General features: G+C 42.2%; 1 protein-coding gene across 1 annotated transcript in view; it reads right to left on the bottom strand.

The window, feature by feature from the left end:
- The window catches only part of LOC124242018 (protein SET-like), a 38,816-nt gene that overhangs the window by 518 nt on the left and 22,288 nt on the right, over window positions 1–16,010 (bottom strand). The window contains exon 2 of the mRNA XM_046666472.1: window positions 15–173. Coding sequence (XP_046522428.1) covers window positions 15–173 — 159 coding nt within the window. The remainder of the gene's footprint in view (window positions 1–14; window positions 174–16,010) is intronic.

The raw sequence follows: 16,010 nt of genomic DNA, 5'->3' as shown, positions 1-16,010 counted from the left end.
TTCTGAGGTGGGTTTGGCCAGATGCCATCTTTGACGGCCTGTCCTAACTCAGATGCACCTGCTTCAGCATGGTCAGGGCACCAGGAAAAGAAGCTTCTGCTTCCTGCTGGTTCTTCCTGCTGCCTCTTCCAGCCCCCAAATGGATGTTTGGCCAATGTCTTCTCAGATTTCCACTGATTTCAGTTGACTTTGAGGATGGCTCACTATTCTCGGTCAGACGAAACCTGAGGAGAGGACACAATTTCCAAGTCAAGGTCCTGATCAAGAGAAAAGTTTACTTAGGAGCCCAATTTAATATTAGCGCTTCAGCTCTGGCGGGAAAACCCAGAGCTCGTCACCCTTCTCCCCAGGCATGCCGACTCATGGAGGGTGATGGACTCTGCTTCCCGGAACCCTGGGATTCGGGTGCTCAGCTTTAACGTGTTCTGAAGGAATGGTCAGTGGGGTTTGTTACGCTTTGGTTCCGCTTTCAAAACGTCCCCCCTGTGTGTTTGTTCCTTCTGTCTTTTCACTCTGGCCTCATCAATATGCTCAATGACTCCCTGCTGCTCTTTTCTTCCAGCCGCAGATGTTCCGCCAGCATTGGAGTTGGGGCAGGTCTCTGTTGCTGGTGACATGTTGACTTAGGTTTAGGGGCCATGCTGTCAGGAAAGTTCATAGAGCCCGTGCCAGGGAGATGCCCACACTTCCAGGGGCCATGGGCCTGTGACCCCCTGAAAGACGGAGTGGAGTGACCATGTCTGCAGAGTGGGCCTTCCTGGCGGCTCCTGGCACAGCTACTGAGCCTGCCCCAGCCCCTTCTCCAGCCTCGTCTATTCCATTCCCACCCATATGCTGATTTTGTAATTTTGGGAACAAACAAGGCAGCTGTGGCTGGAGCAGAATAGATGGTGAGCTCCAGTCTAGTGGTGACAGGTGGCAGCTGGGGGCCCTGAGGACTAGGGTAAAGGGTTTGAATTTTATCCAGTAAACTGGACTTGAAGCAGGAGGGTGACATGATCTGATTCACATTTTCGGGAAGAGCCATCTCATCAATACTAAGTGTCGGTGAAGCTGTGGAGCAAAGGGATCTCCCCTGTGCTGGTGGGAATGGGGTTGCACACCCACCAGGAGACAAGTGCTGGAGCTGGCCCGACGCGGACCCTACGACCCAGCAACTCCACTCCTGTGTGCGAGGTCTAAAGAAACGTGTGTGCGTGTCACACAGATGTTCATGACATATCATTCATAGTGGCCCCAGAAGGACCCAAGTGTCCATCAGCAGGAGAATGGGCAAATGCATTGTGGGATATTCTTCCCACGGAATGAAAAAGAACAAGCCACTGCTACACGCAACAGTATGTATGAATCCCCCAAACATAATGATGAGACAAAGCAGTGAGACACAAAAGAGTCTAAAGTAGTCCCCCACTATCGGGGGTTTCACTTTCCACAGTTTCAGTTACCTGTGGTCAACCGCAGACTGAAAATATTAAATGGAAAATTCCAGAAATAAACAATTCATATTTTAAAGTGCGTGCCGTTCTGAGTAGTGTGATGAAATCTTGCACCATCCCACTCCGTCCCACCCAGACATGACTCATCCTTTCGTCCTGTGGAGCCACGCTGGACACGCCACCTGCCCATGCGTCACTTAGTAGCCGTCTCAGTTATCAGATAGACTGTTACGGTGTCACAGTGCTTGTGTTCAAGTCACCCTTCTTTTACTTAATAATGCCCCCAAAGCGAAGAGTAGTGATGCTGGCAATTCAGACATGCCAAAGAGAAGCCAGAATGTACGGCCTTTAAGTGGAAAGATGAAAGTTCTTGACTTAATAAGGAAAGAAAAAAAATTTGTACACTGAGGTTGCTGGGATCTAAGGTAACTTTTATTACAGCATATAGTTATAATTGTTCTATTACATTAGTTCTTGTTGTGAATCTCTTACTGTGCCTAATTTATAAACTAAACCTTATCTTAGGTATGTATGTATAGGAGAAAATATAGTCAATACAGGGTTTGGTACTATCTGTGGTTTCAGGCATCCACTGGGGGTCTTAGAATGAATCCCCTATGGATATGGGAGGGCTACTGTGTACAATATGATTTAATGCATACAAAGTTTTAAAAAAGGCAAAACAAAATGGTATTATTCAGGAATGCATACATAGATGGCATAGATGGTGAAATTATAAAGAAAAGCAAGGAAAAGATTATCATAAAGACAGGATGGTGATTATTTCTCAGGGGGAAGAAGAGGGTGTGACTGAAGAGGAAGACACATGGGAAGGGGCAAACCCCAGAGATGTGCAGGAAGCAAGGCCTTTTCTCCTTTTTGATGGACACTGTTGTGCCTGTGTGTGAAGTCTGGAGCAATGGCAGCCATCTGGCAACCTTGAGGACAAACACCAGCAGTCACACTGAGTGTGGCAGAGAGAAAAGACAGAAAGTGCCTGGGTCCCTGATGACATCATTAAGCCACTGAAATAACCCTGGAACCACCTTTCTGTTGGACTTGTTATGGGAGATAATGCCTCACTGTTTAAGCCCTTCTGATTGTTCTGTTACTTGAAGCAAAGAGCATCATTAAAGTAACAGGTTTGGGAAGACTAGGCTTGAGGTGGAGAGCTTAACCCAGCTCCACCCTCTGCCATTTGCCCCCTATTGATCCCAAGCAGTCGTGTGTCCCATGAGGGAGGTCAAAGCCCCGCCCTGCTGGGCACCTCCCTCAGAACAGGATGACAGCCTCTCGGGATGAGCCTACTCGACACACAAAAGGGCTTGGGTTTAGGGCCCCCTTCACAATGCCCTGGGACATTTTTTATAACTTGCAAGGGTCGTAATTTTTAGAACTATAAAAGTACATCAAATTGTGGCAGAATTCCCAGCTAATACCAAATATGCACTGACAAAAACATACAGTCTCAGCATCTGCCCATATGCACTGCTCGGGTAGTCTGCCTTTCGTTTCTCCACAGTCCTAGAGGTGACCCTGGGCCGTGCCACGCACAGGGCGGGGCTTCTCCGCAAAGACCCTCTGTCTTCTCAATGGCGACTGGGACTAGAGGGCAGGGAGAGCTAGTCAGTGGACGCTGCTTGCGCGCCAGGGCCAGCGGCGTGGAGAAGCCCCTGGTGCAGGCTGTGCACCGTTCGCACCAGGCACCCTGTGCAAACGGCAGCACAGAAGCACCAGTGGGGCACATAGGCCCAGCCTGGGCCTTGAGTCCCACACTCCTCCAGCAGCTCCCCGGAAGCTGTGGTTAGGAAAAACAGAACTCACCAGCTCCTTCCATCCGTAGTGGTGACCCCAGGACAAGCTGGAGGAACTGACTGTTGTTGGGAGACTTGAGAGAGAGGGAAAGGAAGATGAGCATCTGTTGAGGGTCTCTGTGTGCCAGGCTCTGTTCCAGGTTCTGAGCAGATATGACCACCTTTGTTCCTGACGCAAGTTCTGAGTGGTGGGTGTTCTCATCCCTGTTTTAAAGAAGAGGCAACTGAAGCTCAGAGAGGTTAAGAGATTTGCTCAAGGTCACACAGCTCATTTCATTGGGTTTGGACATAAACCCATAACTGTCTGATTTCAGTCTGCCTTTTTTATCTTTGTAGGTACTGGTTATTTTTGTTTTTATCTTTTAACAAAAAAGAAACCATGCAACCTTCCAAGGGGAGAAGCAGAAAGAATAGCAGTCTCTCTGTAACATGGCATTTGAATTGAAGCAGTAGAGGAAAAAAACCACACTCAGGAGTTGGGGCCAAGAGGAGCTGGCCACCCGCAAGGTGCTAGCTCAAGGACCTGGAATTCCTGGACAGGAACCCCCTTCCACCCAGAATCTGCCATCTGGGCCTTCACTCCCTGGACCGTGACCAAGCTCAGGGCAGGGACTTTGGCCTCCCCGTCAGTCTCCACAGCCCAGGAGCTCTGTGCCGGTTGCACCCTTCTCTGAGATGGGAGGAAGCACAGACAGCTTCTTCTCTGGCCTAGCTCTAACCCCATCTCACCCCGCATCCCTCACTCTTGTGCCATAACAATGAAAAAACACAATTCTGGCAGAAGTGAGGACGAGTCACACCTTTCATACATTGCTGACAGGAATATAAATTGGTTTCAACTATCTGGAAAGCCATTTGACATTGTGGATCAATAACCGAAAAATATTCATAGCCTAAATTCCAGGAAATAATCAGAAATGCAGACAAAGATTTATAGATAAAAAACATCTTTATTTATTTATTTAACTTTTTATTCAATTTCTTCAAACTAAAAAAAACAAAAACGAAAACAAAACAGTTCACTCATTTTTCCCACCCCCACCCCGCCGCCTCTGGCAATCACCCATCAGTTCTCTGTATCTATGAGCTTATTTATTTTTAGATTCCACATATAAGAGAGATCATATGGCATTTGTCTTTCTCTGTTTATTTTTAATTAATTTTAATAGCAAAAAAGAAATTTAGAACAAAACCTACATATATCAGTCAGTTTTCTTAGTTGCAGACAACAGAATTCACCCTAGCTAGTTTTAAGCCGGAATTTATTATAAAACACTAGAGAGCTCACAGAATTTTTGGAAGGGATGGAGAACAAAGTCTATACTAGGTTTTCAGGAATAGTCTCCAGAACAGCAGACTGGCCCAGAAGGAAGCTGCTGTTGCCACTGACTCCACACCACCCTGTCTCTGCCATGGCCAGGAGTCTGCTGCCCCTGCCAATGACCTTAACCATGCAGCCTCTGCATTGAAGCAAAAGGAACATCTCACGACTCATCTGTTTCCTCACCTAATTCATTTCCTGGTCAGTTTCACCTCGTTGCTTCTTATTGGCAGAGTCTAAATCACATGTCCCCCAGTGGGAAGGCAGGCTGGGAAATGTAGTCACATGGGGTACTGCAGTCTTCAAATCATGGGGAAGGTGTTCAACATATTTAGGGCAGCTACAAATGACATATATCCTCCTCATTCCCTTCCCTACCCCCTCTTGGTTGCCCAAACTCAGTGTTCCATTAAAAAAAATGGACTTTATCTTTTAGAGCAGTTTCAGGTTCACAGAAAAGTTGATAGGAAAGTATAGAGTGTTCCCATATATCTCCTACCCCCACACACGACAGCCTTCCCCACTATCAATCCCACCTCAGAGTGGGACATTTCTTATAATCGATGAATCTACATTGACACATCATTATCACCCAAAGTCCACAGTTTACATTATAGTTCACTCTCGGTGTTGTACATTCTACGGGTTTGAACAAATGTTAAATGACATGTAACTACCATTACGGCGTCACACAGAATAGTTTCACTGCCTTAAAAATTCTTTGTGCTCCACCTATTCGTCCCTCCCTCCCCACTAACCCCTGGCAACCACTGATCTTTTTACTGTTTTCATAGTTTATCTTTTCCAGAATTATGCAGATGGAATTATACAGTATGTAGCTTTTTCAGATTGGCCTCTTTCATTTAGCAATATTCATTTAAGGTTCCTCCATGTCTTTTCATGGCTCAATAGCTCATTTCTTTTTAGTGCTGAATAATATTCCATTGTCTGGATACACCACAGTTTATTTATCCGGTCACCTTCTGAAGGGCATCTTGGTTGCTTCCAAGTTTTGGCAATTATGAATAAAGCTGCTATAAACATCTGTGAGCAGGTTTTTGTGTGAACATAAGTTTTCAACTCATTTCAGTAAATAATAAGGAGCATGAGGCTGGGTCATATGGTATGATAAGAGTATATTTAGTTTTGTAAGAAACTGCCAAACTGTCTGCCAAGTGGCTGTACCAGTTTGCATTCCCACCAGCAATGAATGAGAGTTCCTGTTTGTCCACATCCTTGCCAGCATTTGGTATTGTCAGTGTTCTGGATTTTCACTATTCTAATAGGTACATGATGGTATTTCATTGCTGTTTTAACTTGTAATTCTCTAATGACATATGATGGGGAGCATCTTTTCACATGCTTATTTGCCAGCTGTATATCTTTTTTTGCATATTTTTAAATTGGGTTGTTTGTTTCTTATTGTTGAATTTTAAGAGTTCTTTGTATACCAGCCCCTTATCAGATATGTGTTTTATAAATATTTTCTCCCAGTCAGTGGTTTATCTTCTTATTCTCTTGACAATGTCTTTCCCAGAGCAGAGGTTTTTAATTTTAATGAAGTCCAGCTTATCAATTTTTCTTTATGGGTTATGCTTTTGTTTTATAAAAAGTCTTCACCAATCTCAAGGTCATCTAGATTTATTTTATGTTATCTTCTAGAAGTTTATAATTTTGCATTTTACATTTAGGTCTATGAGCCATTTTGAGTTAATTTTTGTGAAAGGAGTAAGGTCTGCATCTAAATTAATTTTTTGCCCTTGGATTTCAAGTTGTTCCATCCCCATTTGTTGAAAAGACTATCCTTTCTCCATCAAATTGCCTCTGCTCCTTTGTCAAAGATTAGTTGATTATATTTGTGTGAGTCTGTTTCTGGGCTCTCTATTCTGTTCCATTGATCCATTTGTCTATTCTTTTATCAATATCGTACTCTCCTGATTACCCTAGCTTTATAGTAAGTCTTGAAATCACGTAGTGTTAGTCCTCCAACTTTGTTCCTTTCCTTCAATATTGTGTTGGTTATTCTGGGTTATTTGCCTTTCCATATAAACTTTGGAATAAATTTGTTGATAGCCATAAAGTAACTGGCTTGGATTTTAATTGCGATTACATTGAATTTGTAGATCAATTTGGGAAGAACTGACATCTTGGCAATGTTGGGTCTTCCTATCTATGAACATGGGATAGCTCTTCATTTATTTAGATATTCTTTGATTTCTTTCATCATAGTTGTAGTTTTCCTCATGTAGGTCTTGTACATATTTTGTTAAACTTAAGCACTTTTTTTGTGGTGCCAATGTAAATGGTATTGTGTTTTCAATTTCAATGAAAACAATTTAAATACTATTGTTGATTGCTGGCATAAAAGAAAGCAGTTGACTTTTGTATATTAACTTTGTTTTCTACAACCTTGCTATAGCAGCTTATTAGTTCCAAAAGTTTTTTGTTGATTCTTTGGGATTTTCTACATAGACAATCATGTCATCTGTGAACAAAGACAATTTTATTTCTTCCTTCTCAATCTATCTATCTGTCATTTTCTTTTTGTGTCTAGTTGCATTGGTTAGAACTTCCAGTACAGTGTTGAATAGGAGTTGTGAAAGGGGATGTTCTTGCCTTGTTCCTGATCTTAGTGGGAAAGATCTAGTTTCTTACCATTGAGCATGATGTTAGCTGTAGGTTTTTTGTAGGTGTTCTTTGTTAAGTTGATGAAGTTCTCCCTATTTCTAGTTTGCTGAGTTTTTATCATGAGTGAGTTTTGGATTTTGTCAAATGGTTTTTTTGTATCTGTTGATATAATCATGTGATTTTTCTTCTTTCACCTGTCAATGTGATGGATCACAGTAGCTGATTTTCAAATGTTGAACCATACTTTGCAGACTGTGAATATATGTTATTGGATTTGACTTGGTAATATTTTGTTGAGGATTTTTGCATTTAGGTTCATGAGATATATTGGTCTGTGTTTTTCTTCTCTTGTAATATCTTTGTCTGATTTTGGTACTAGGATAATACTGGCCTCATAGAATGCATTAGGAAATATTTTTTATGCTTCTATTTTCTGGGAGAGATTGTAGAAAATCGGCATACTTTCTTCCTTAAATGTTTGGTAGAATTCACCAGTGAACCCAACCAGGCCTTGTGCTTCCTGTTTTGGAAGGTTATTAATTATCGATTCAATTTATTTAATAGATATTGGCTTATTCAGATCATATATTTCTCCTTGTGTGAGTTTTGGTAGATTGTATCTTTCAAGGAATTGGTCCATTTCATCTAGATGATCAAATCTGTGGGCATAGAGTTGTTCACAATGTTCCTTTATTATCATTTTAATGCCCATGGGATCAGTAATGATGGCCCCTCTTTCATTTCTCATATTAGCCATTTGTACTTTTCTCACTTTAACTTAGTTAACCTGGCTAGAGTTTCATCAATTTTATTGGTCATTTCAAAGAACCAACTTTTTGTTTCATTGATTTTCTCTGTTGATTTCAATTTCATAGATTTCTGCTCTAATTTTTATTGTTTCTTTCTTTTTTTTTTTTTGCTTTCTTTGGGTTTAATTTGTTTTTCTTTTTCTAGCTTCCTAAGGTGAAAGCTTAGCTTATTGATTTTAGACCTTTCCTCTCTTCTAATATATGCATTCAATGCTGTAAATTTCCCTCTAAACTCTGCTTTTGCTGCATCCCACAAATTTTGATAGTTGTATTTTTATTTACATTTGCTTCAAAATATTTTAAAAATTTCTTTTGAGACTTATCCTTTGACCCATATGTTATTTACAAATGTGTTGTTTAATCCCCAAATATTTTGGAGGTTTCCAGTTATTTTTCTATTTTAATTCCATCGTGGTCTGAGAGTGTACTTTGTATGATTTCTATTCTTTTAAATTTATTAAGGTATGTTTTATGGCTTAGAATATGGTCTATCTTGGTGAATGTTTCATGTGAGCTTGAGGAGAGTGTATATTCGCCTTTGGTTTGGATGACATATTCTACAGATGTCAATTAAATCTAGTTCATTGGTGGTGCTGTTTAATTCAACTCTGTCTTCTCTAAGTTTCTGCTTGCTGGATCTGTCGATTACTGACAGAGGGGTGTTGAAGTCTCCAACTATGATAGTAGATTCATCTATTTCTCCTTGAAGTTCTATCAGTCTTTGCCTCATGTATTTCAATGCTCTGTAGTTAGGTGCAAACACGTTAAAGATTGTTATGGTTTCTTGGAGAACTGATCTCTTTATCTTTGCATAGTGCTTCTCTTTATCCCCAATTTTCCCTGCTCTGAAGTCTGTTTTGTCTGAAATTTATATAGACGCTTCAGCTTTCTTTTGGTTAGTGTTATGTGGTGTAGCTTTCTCCACCCCTTTGCTTTTTAAAATTTATTACTTAAAAATTTTTAACTGTGATAAAATACACATAACACAAATTTACCATCTTAATAATTTTTATGTGTACAGTTCAACAGCATTGTGTATATTTATACTGTTATGCAATCAATCTCCAGAACTCTTTTCATCTTGTAAAACTAAAACTCTATACCCATTAGAGAAAATCTCCACATGCCTCCCTATTTCTAGCCTCTCACAACCACCCTGCTACTTTCTGTCTTTATAAATTTGATTGCTCTAGGTACTTCGTATGGTGGAATCATACAGTATTTGACTTTTTGTGTCTGGCTTATTTCACTTAGCATAATGTCCACAAGGTTCATCCATGTTGCAGCATGTGTCAGAATTTCCTTCCTTTTTAAGGTTAAATAATATTGCATTGTATGTACATACCACATCTTGTTTATCCATTCATCTGTGGATGGACACTTGGGTTGCTTCCACCTTTGGCTATTATAAATAATGCTGCTATGAACATGAATGTACTAGTAACTCTTTGAGACACTGTTTTCAATTGTTTTGGGCATATACACAGAAGTAGAATTGCTGGATCACATGGTAATTTTACTTTAAATTTTTTGAGGGACCACCATCCTGTTCTCTGTACTTGCTGCACCATTTTACATTCCCAAGGGAACAAGAGTTTCAATTTCTCATGTACTTGCCAACACTTGTTATTTTCTGTTTTTTTTTTTTTTTTTTTTTTTTATGGCAGTAGCCATCCTAATGGATGTGAAGTGGTATCTCATTGTGATTTTGTGGTTTTGTTTTACATTTGCCTAATGAATAGTGATGGTGAGCATCTTTTCATTTGTTTGTTGGCCATTTGTATATCTTCTTTGGAGAAATGTCTTTTCAAGTCCTTTGCCCATTTTTTTGGTGAGGAAGATTGGTCCTGAGCTAACATCTGTGCTGATCTTCCTCTATTTTGTATATAGGACACTGCCACAGCATGGCTTGATGAGCGGTGTCTAGGTCCATGCCTGAGATCCAAACCCGCAAACCCTGAGCTGCTGAAGTGGAGCATGTGAACTTAACCACTACAGCACCAGGCTGGCCCCCTTTGCCCATTTTTTAATCGGGTTGTTTGTATTTTCATTGTTGAGTTATAGGAGTTATTTATGTCTTCTGAATATTAGTCTCTTATCAGATATATGATTTACAAATATTTTCTTCCATTCCATTGGTTGCATTTTTACTCTGTTGATTATTCTCCTTGATGCACACAAGTTTTTAGTTTTGGTGTAGTCCACTTTGTCTATTTTTCTTTTGTTGCCTGTGCTTTTGATGTCATATCCAATGTTATGAAGTTTTCCTCCTATGTTTTCTTCTAAGAGTCTTACAGTTTTTGGTCTTACATTTAGGTCTTTGATCCATTTTGAGTTGTTTTATATGTGTTGTAAGGTTCTTTTGCATGCGGGTATCCAGTTTTCCCAGCGCTCTTTGTTGAAAAGACTGTCCTTTTCCCATTGAATGGTCTTGGTGTCTTTGTCAAAATCATTTGACCACATATGTGAGGGTTTATTTCTGGGTCACTCTTCTATTCCAATGGTTTGTATGTCTGTCCTTATGCCAGTGCCACACTGTTTTGATTACTGTAGCTTTGTAGTAAGTTTTGAAATCAGGAAGTGTAAGACCTCCAACTTTGTTCTTCTTTTTTAAGATCATTTTGTCTATTCAGAGTCCCTTGAGATTCCATATGAATTTTAGGATAGACTTTTCTATTTCTATAAAGAATATTGTTGGGACTTTGATAGAGATTGCATTGACTCTACAGATTACATTGGTAGTCTTCCCTTTATTTTTAATCTATTTGTGTCTTCATACTTAAAATGGATTTCTTGTAGACAGTATACAGTTGGGTCTTTTATTTCTTCTTTTTTTTTTAAAGATTTTATTTTTCCTTTTTCTCCCCAAATGCCCCCATTACATAGTTGTATATTTTTAGTTGTGAGTCCGTCTAGTTGTGGCATGTGGGATGCTGCCTCAGCATGGCCTGATGAGTGGTGCCATGTCCATGCCCAGGATCCGAACCGGCAAAACCCTGGTCCGCTGAAGCGGAGCACGTGAACTTAATCACTCGGCCACGGGGCCGGCCCCTCTTCTTATTTTTCTTTTTTCCACTCTGCCAGTTTCTGTTTTTAATTGTTATTTTTAAACTGTTGATATGGAAAGCGATGGTTAAAGTGATCTACCATATTTGTTACTGTTTTCTAAGCATTACCCTTTTTCTTTTTTTGTCTTTCACTCTTTTTCTGACTCATTTGAATTGAGCATTTTATGTGATTTCATTTTTTCTCCTTTCTTTGTGTACCAAGTATCAATTATACTTCTTTTTAAAGAGATTGTCCTTGAGTTTCAAATCCAAACATCTCTGCCATATCTGAGTCTGGTTCCAGTGCTTGCTGTCTTTGCAAACCGGGATTTCTGGCTTTAGTATGCCTCATAGTTTAGAGGTACTGGGCTAAAAGAACTGATGTAAAGAGGCCTTTAGTGTCAGGCTTTATGCTTACCTGGCTAGGAGTTAGGCCCCGTTTACTGTTTGCTCCAGCTGTAAGTGTCAGAGGCTAAAATGTCCTCTGATGTCCTAGTTTTTGTCTCTCCTGTTGTCTTTGAGATTCTCTAGTGATATCTTCTTACTAAAGTCTGAGATGTGCAATCCTTTTAGCTGTATTTCCCTGTTATTATACCGGATGTGGTGGTGAGGTTTCTGGGGCGAGGAAGCATCCTATAGTCCTTTGATTGGGTCTAAGTCTTTTAGTGAGCCCGTGCCCCTGGGCTGTGACCTGCACAGGTGCTTCCCAGTTACACTCCTCCCCGCAGGTGAGCTAGGAAGGGTGGAGGGGGCTGCAGTTGGGTATTTCCCTTCCCCCTCCCCAGCCATTTAGGCTCTGGTAAAATGCTAGTCAGTTAGGCTCTGGTGAAATAGTTTCTCCCGAGAGCAGTCCTTGTTAAGAAGAACAGAATGCTCTGGGTGCATTTCAAAATGGCCACCTTCCCCCTCCCAGTGCTGGGAGCACGAAGCTTGAGCACTTCTCCACTCTTCACTTTGAGAAGCTGGTTGTGCTCCAGGTGGTAAAACTTACAAAATTCTCAGACTTGTCCATGCAGGGCCTCCAGCAATTTGTCAGCCACAGCTTAGGTTTTCCCACCTGGCAGTGGTTCACGTGGAAGTTTCTGCTCCTGGGCTCCTGTTCTGGTAAGCTGTGATTCTCTGTGTTCAGCTGCCTGTCTCTCCAGTTTTGGCGGCAGCAATTTGCCCTGTGACTCCAGTTCTCTGATGGATCAAGAAGAGCTGTCGATTTTCAGTTTGTTCAGCCTTTTTCTTGTGTGGATGCGAGTGATGACTTCCAAGCTCCTTAAATGCTGGCCTGGAAACTGGAAGTCTGGATGTCCTAGTGTAGTCTCCCCCACACTAAATCATGGCTGGCCTGTATGACAATGGAGTATACGAAAGTGATGGTGTAATTTCTGAGGCTCAGCCAATAAGAAACATTGGTATTTTCATGTTGGCCTTTCTTGGATACTTGTTCTGGGTGAAGCCAGCTGCCATGTCATGAAGACTTTCAAACTGTCCTGTGGAAAGGTCCACGTCCTCCAAGGAGAGGAGCCAAGACCTTTTGCCAGTAACCAGCACCAACTTGCTGGGTGGTTCCTCTGGCCCTGGTCAAGGTTTCGGGTGATGATAGGCCCAGCTGACAACTTGATTGCAACTTCATGCCAGAAACTCCCACCCAGGCCATTTTCAAATGCTTGTGCTCCAGAAAGTACAAGAGACAATGGATATTTATTGTTAGTTAAGCTATTAAGTTTTGGAGTATTTTGTTACACAGTAGTAAATAAGTAACTTGGACTAATACAAACTTGTTACTCAGGATAGGAGTGCCCTGCACACCACCCCCTGACAGATGCTTCTCCTGCCTCAGCCTAGAAACTTCTGGAAACACTAAGCTTGCTGCTCTACGAGGCAGTTCAGGTAATTTCTGAGCAGGAATTTGGGAATATTCATCACTGATTCTCTTTATGGAAGGGTTAGAGAATTTCTTAGTGTCTGCTTTAGTCATCCACATGAATTTAATTGATGGTGGTGAGCCCACCACAAGGACATGAGATGGTTAATCAAGCAGCTAGCGACCAAAAGGTCAGTTCAAGCCAGGTAACCAGGGCTTGCATGATGCTGTTGAGACGTTTGTACCAGGGAGGAATAACATTTTGGGTAACGGGTGAGGGTCTTTCAGGCCTTGAAGATACTCCTTTATCATGCCAAAAACACAGGCAGCAGAGCATCAAACTAGGGTCAGTCGATACGAGGTGTGAGGGAGCCAGTTAAGTGAAAGGGAGAACTATGTCACCGTGGAAGCGTCCAACTGTGTGATGGACTGCTTTGCGAGGACACAAGTTTCCTGTCACTAAGTGTTCAAGCACAGGCAGACCGATCACTTAGAGGAATTATGCAGGAGGGATTCAAGCCCTGATTGATTTTGAAGGTGCTTGGAAATTCAATTCTATGATGACTCAAACAAAGTTGACTGTAAAATAAATTTCTGTAAATCGAATCATATCTTCCTATTAAGGTCTAACATAATTCTAGAATCAGATTTAGTTCCCCATAAAAGAAATTGTCCAGTAGACCAAGTAGAAATGCTTATGAGCAGGCCCAAGGCATGCTGCTGAATGCGTATTAAACATGTTTACATCTTCTGATTCCGTATGTCCCGCCTCCCTTCCTCTTTTTCCATTGTTTCTCCACATATTTGGATCTTGGGAATCCTGTGCTTGGGGATGAGCTAATTCCTTGGCTAAATGTCTATATCAGGGGTGGCAAACTATTGCCTGTGGGCCAGGTCCAGCCCGCTGCCTGTTTTGGTAAATAAGGTTCTGTCAGTGCACGGCCACGCTCCTTCCTTTTGCACTGTCTCTCCTGCTTTTGCACTTCAACAGCAGAGCTGAATAGTTGTGACAGAGACCATATGGCCCATAAAGCCTAAAATATTTACTATTTTGCCCTTTATGGAAAAAGTTTGCTGACTCCTGGTGTGTCTTCCAAACCCCTGCCCCCCGCCCTTTGGCCTTGGTCCTAAGATGTCTGTTTGAAGTTGTGCACAAATATCCCACCTGATTAGTTACGTGCTGGGTCAACTCTAGGCTGGGTCAGCCTCACAGATCATTGCCAGGGAATGACTGTGGTGGGGATGCTCACTGAGATGGGGTCACAGAAGGCCTCAAGGATGTGGTAACATTTGAGCAGCGACCTGGATGATATGAAGAAACAAGGGAGAGGCTGCGTAAAGGCTTTGAGGTAGGAAAGAGCTTGGCAATTTCAGAGCCCCAAAAGGAGGGTGATGAGGCTGGAGCAAAGAGGGGTAGGAGCGGGGTGGTGGGGCAGGAGCTGCAGGAAGACAGGCTGGCCCTGGCCACACAGGGCCTTGTGGGTAACAGCCGCAAAGAGTGGTGGGTGCTGAGTGTGTCCTTCACATTCAGTTTCCCTTAATCCTCACACGTGTCTGGGGGAGGGGGAGCATCACTGCCCCCATTTTATAGGTAAGCAAACAGGCAAGAGAAGAAAAGCACTTGCCCAAGACCACACAACTTTTCTAAGTGTCTAGGGCAGACTCTAAGTAGAAACCAAAAAATTCCCAAACTCTCTTTTAATGAAGTCCAATTAATTATCCACTGTTGACTTTTTAACTTTTAGAGGTAAAATAGCAAACAGCCTGGATATAATGATATTCGCTGATTCTTCCTGAGGTCTTTGCACTAGAATCCAATCAGCGTTGACCCACTCTGTCCCCAGGGGGCATGGGAGGTAAGGGCTCGGCCGCAGCCGATGCCACCTGACCTGCCTGGGCTTTGGGCTTAGGTCTGACTGTGTCTTGGTGTTTCCCTCGCAGGTTCTTTGGGCTCCCAGGGCTCAGGCAGCTCCTCAGTGGCCAGGCCTATGCCCAGACTCTGACCAGGTAGCTGGTGGCAGGAGAGAGGCTCAGCCACACAGGTGGGGAAAGAAAGGCCTTGTGGGAGATGAAGGCAGAGGAGATGTCTTTCTGGCTGACTGTGGCCAAGGGCCAGCACACACGAGGGCAATGTCCTTGGTGGCAGGGTCCTGTGACCTCACATTGCTGGCCAGACCTCCTGACTCTGCAGCCTCCACAGCAGGCACCAGGTGGGCCACAGGGAGGCTCTTAGGGATGGACTGGGGACACGAATGGTCCCCAGAACCCACCTCTGAGCTAGAGGGGGACAGAAGCAACAGACTTTTTTAAAGCTTTATTGAGAAATAATTGACAAATAAAACTGTGAGATATTTAAAGTGTACATCATGGTGATTTGATACACACATACATTGCAAAAGGATTCCCCCCTCTAGTTAATTAACACATCCATCATGTCACATATTTATCTTTTCTTTTTGGGGAGAAACTTTAACTTCTATTCTCTTCGCAAATTTCAATTATACAATACAGTGTTATCAACTATAGTCACCGTGTTATGCATTCAATCCTCAGAACTTATTCATCTTACAGCTGAAAGTTTGTTCGCTTTTACCTATTTCCCTTGCACCCCCAGGCCCTGGCAACCACTTTTCTACTCTCTGTTTCTGTGAGTTTGACTTTTTTTTCTTTTTAGATTTCACATATAAGTGATACCATGCAGTGTTTCTCTTTCTCCCTCTGAGTTATCTCACTTAGCATGATGCCCTCAGGGTCCACCCACGTTGTTGTACATGGCAGGATTTCCTTCTTTCTCATGGCTGAATAATATTCCATTGTGTGTATATGTATATATATATAAACCACATCTCCTTTATCCATGTGTTTGTAGACAGACACAGGTTGTTTCTACATCTTGGCTGTTGTGAATGACGCTGCAATGAAAGGAGGTGCAGATAGCTCTTCGAGATCCTGCTTGCATTCCCAGGAGTGGAATTGCTGGTCTGATGTTAGTTCTACTTTACATTTTTTGAGGACCCGCCGTACTGTTTTCCACAGCGGCTGCTCAGCGAGGCTTCCTTTGTCTTCTAGAAAGTTTTACTTGAACTCCCGTGTCCCCACT

This window comes from Equus quagga, chromosome 7 (assembly GCF_021613505.1).
Source record: "Equus quagga isolate Etosha38 chromosome 7, UCLA_HA_Equagga_1.0, whole genome shotgun sequence".
In the NCBI taxonomy this organism is placed as follows: domain Eukaryota; kingdom Metazoa; phylum Chordata; class Mammalia; order Perissodactyla; family Equidae; genus Equus; species Equus quagga.
The sequence above is the reverse complement of the archived record's forward strand: the minus strand, read 5'-3'. Positions and strand labels throughout refer to the sequence as shown.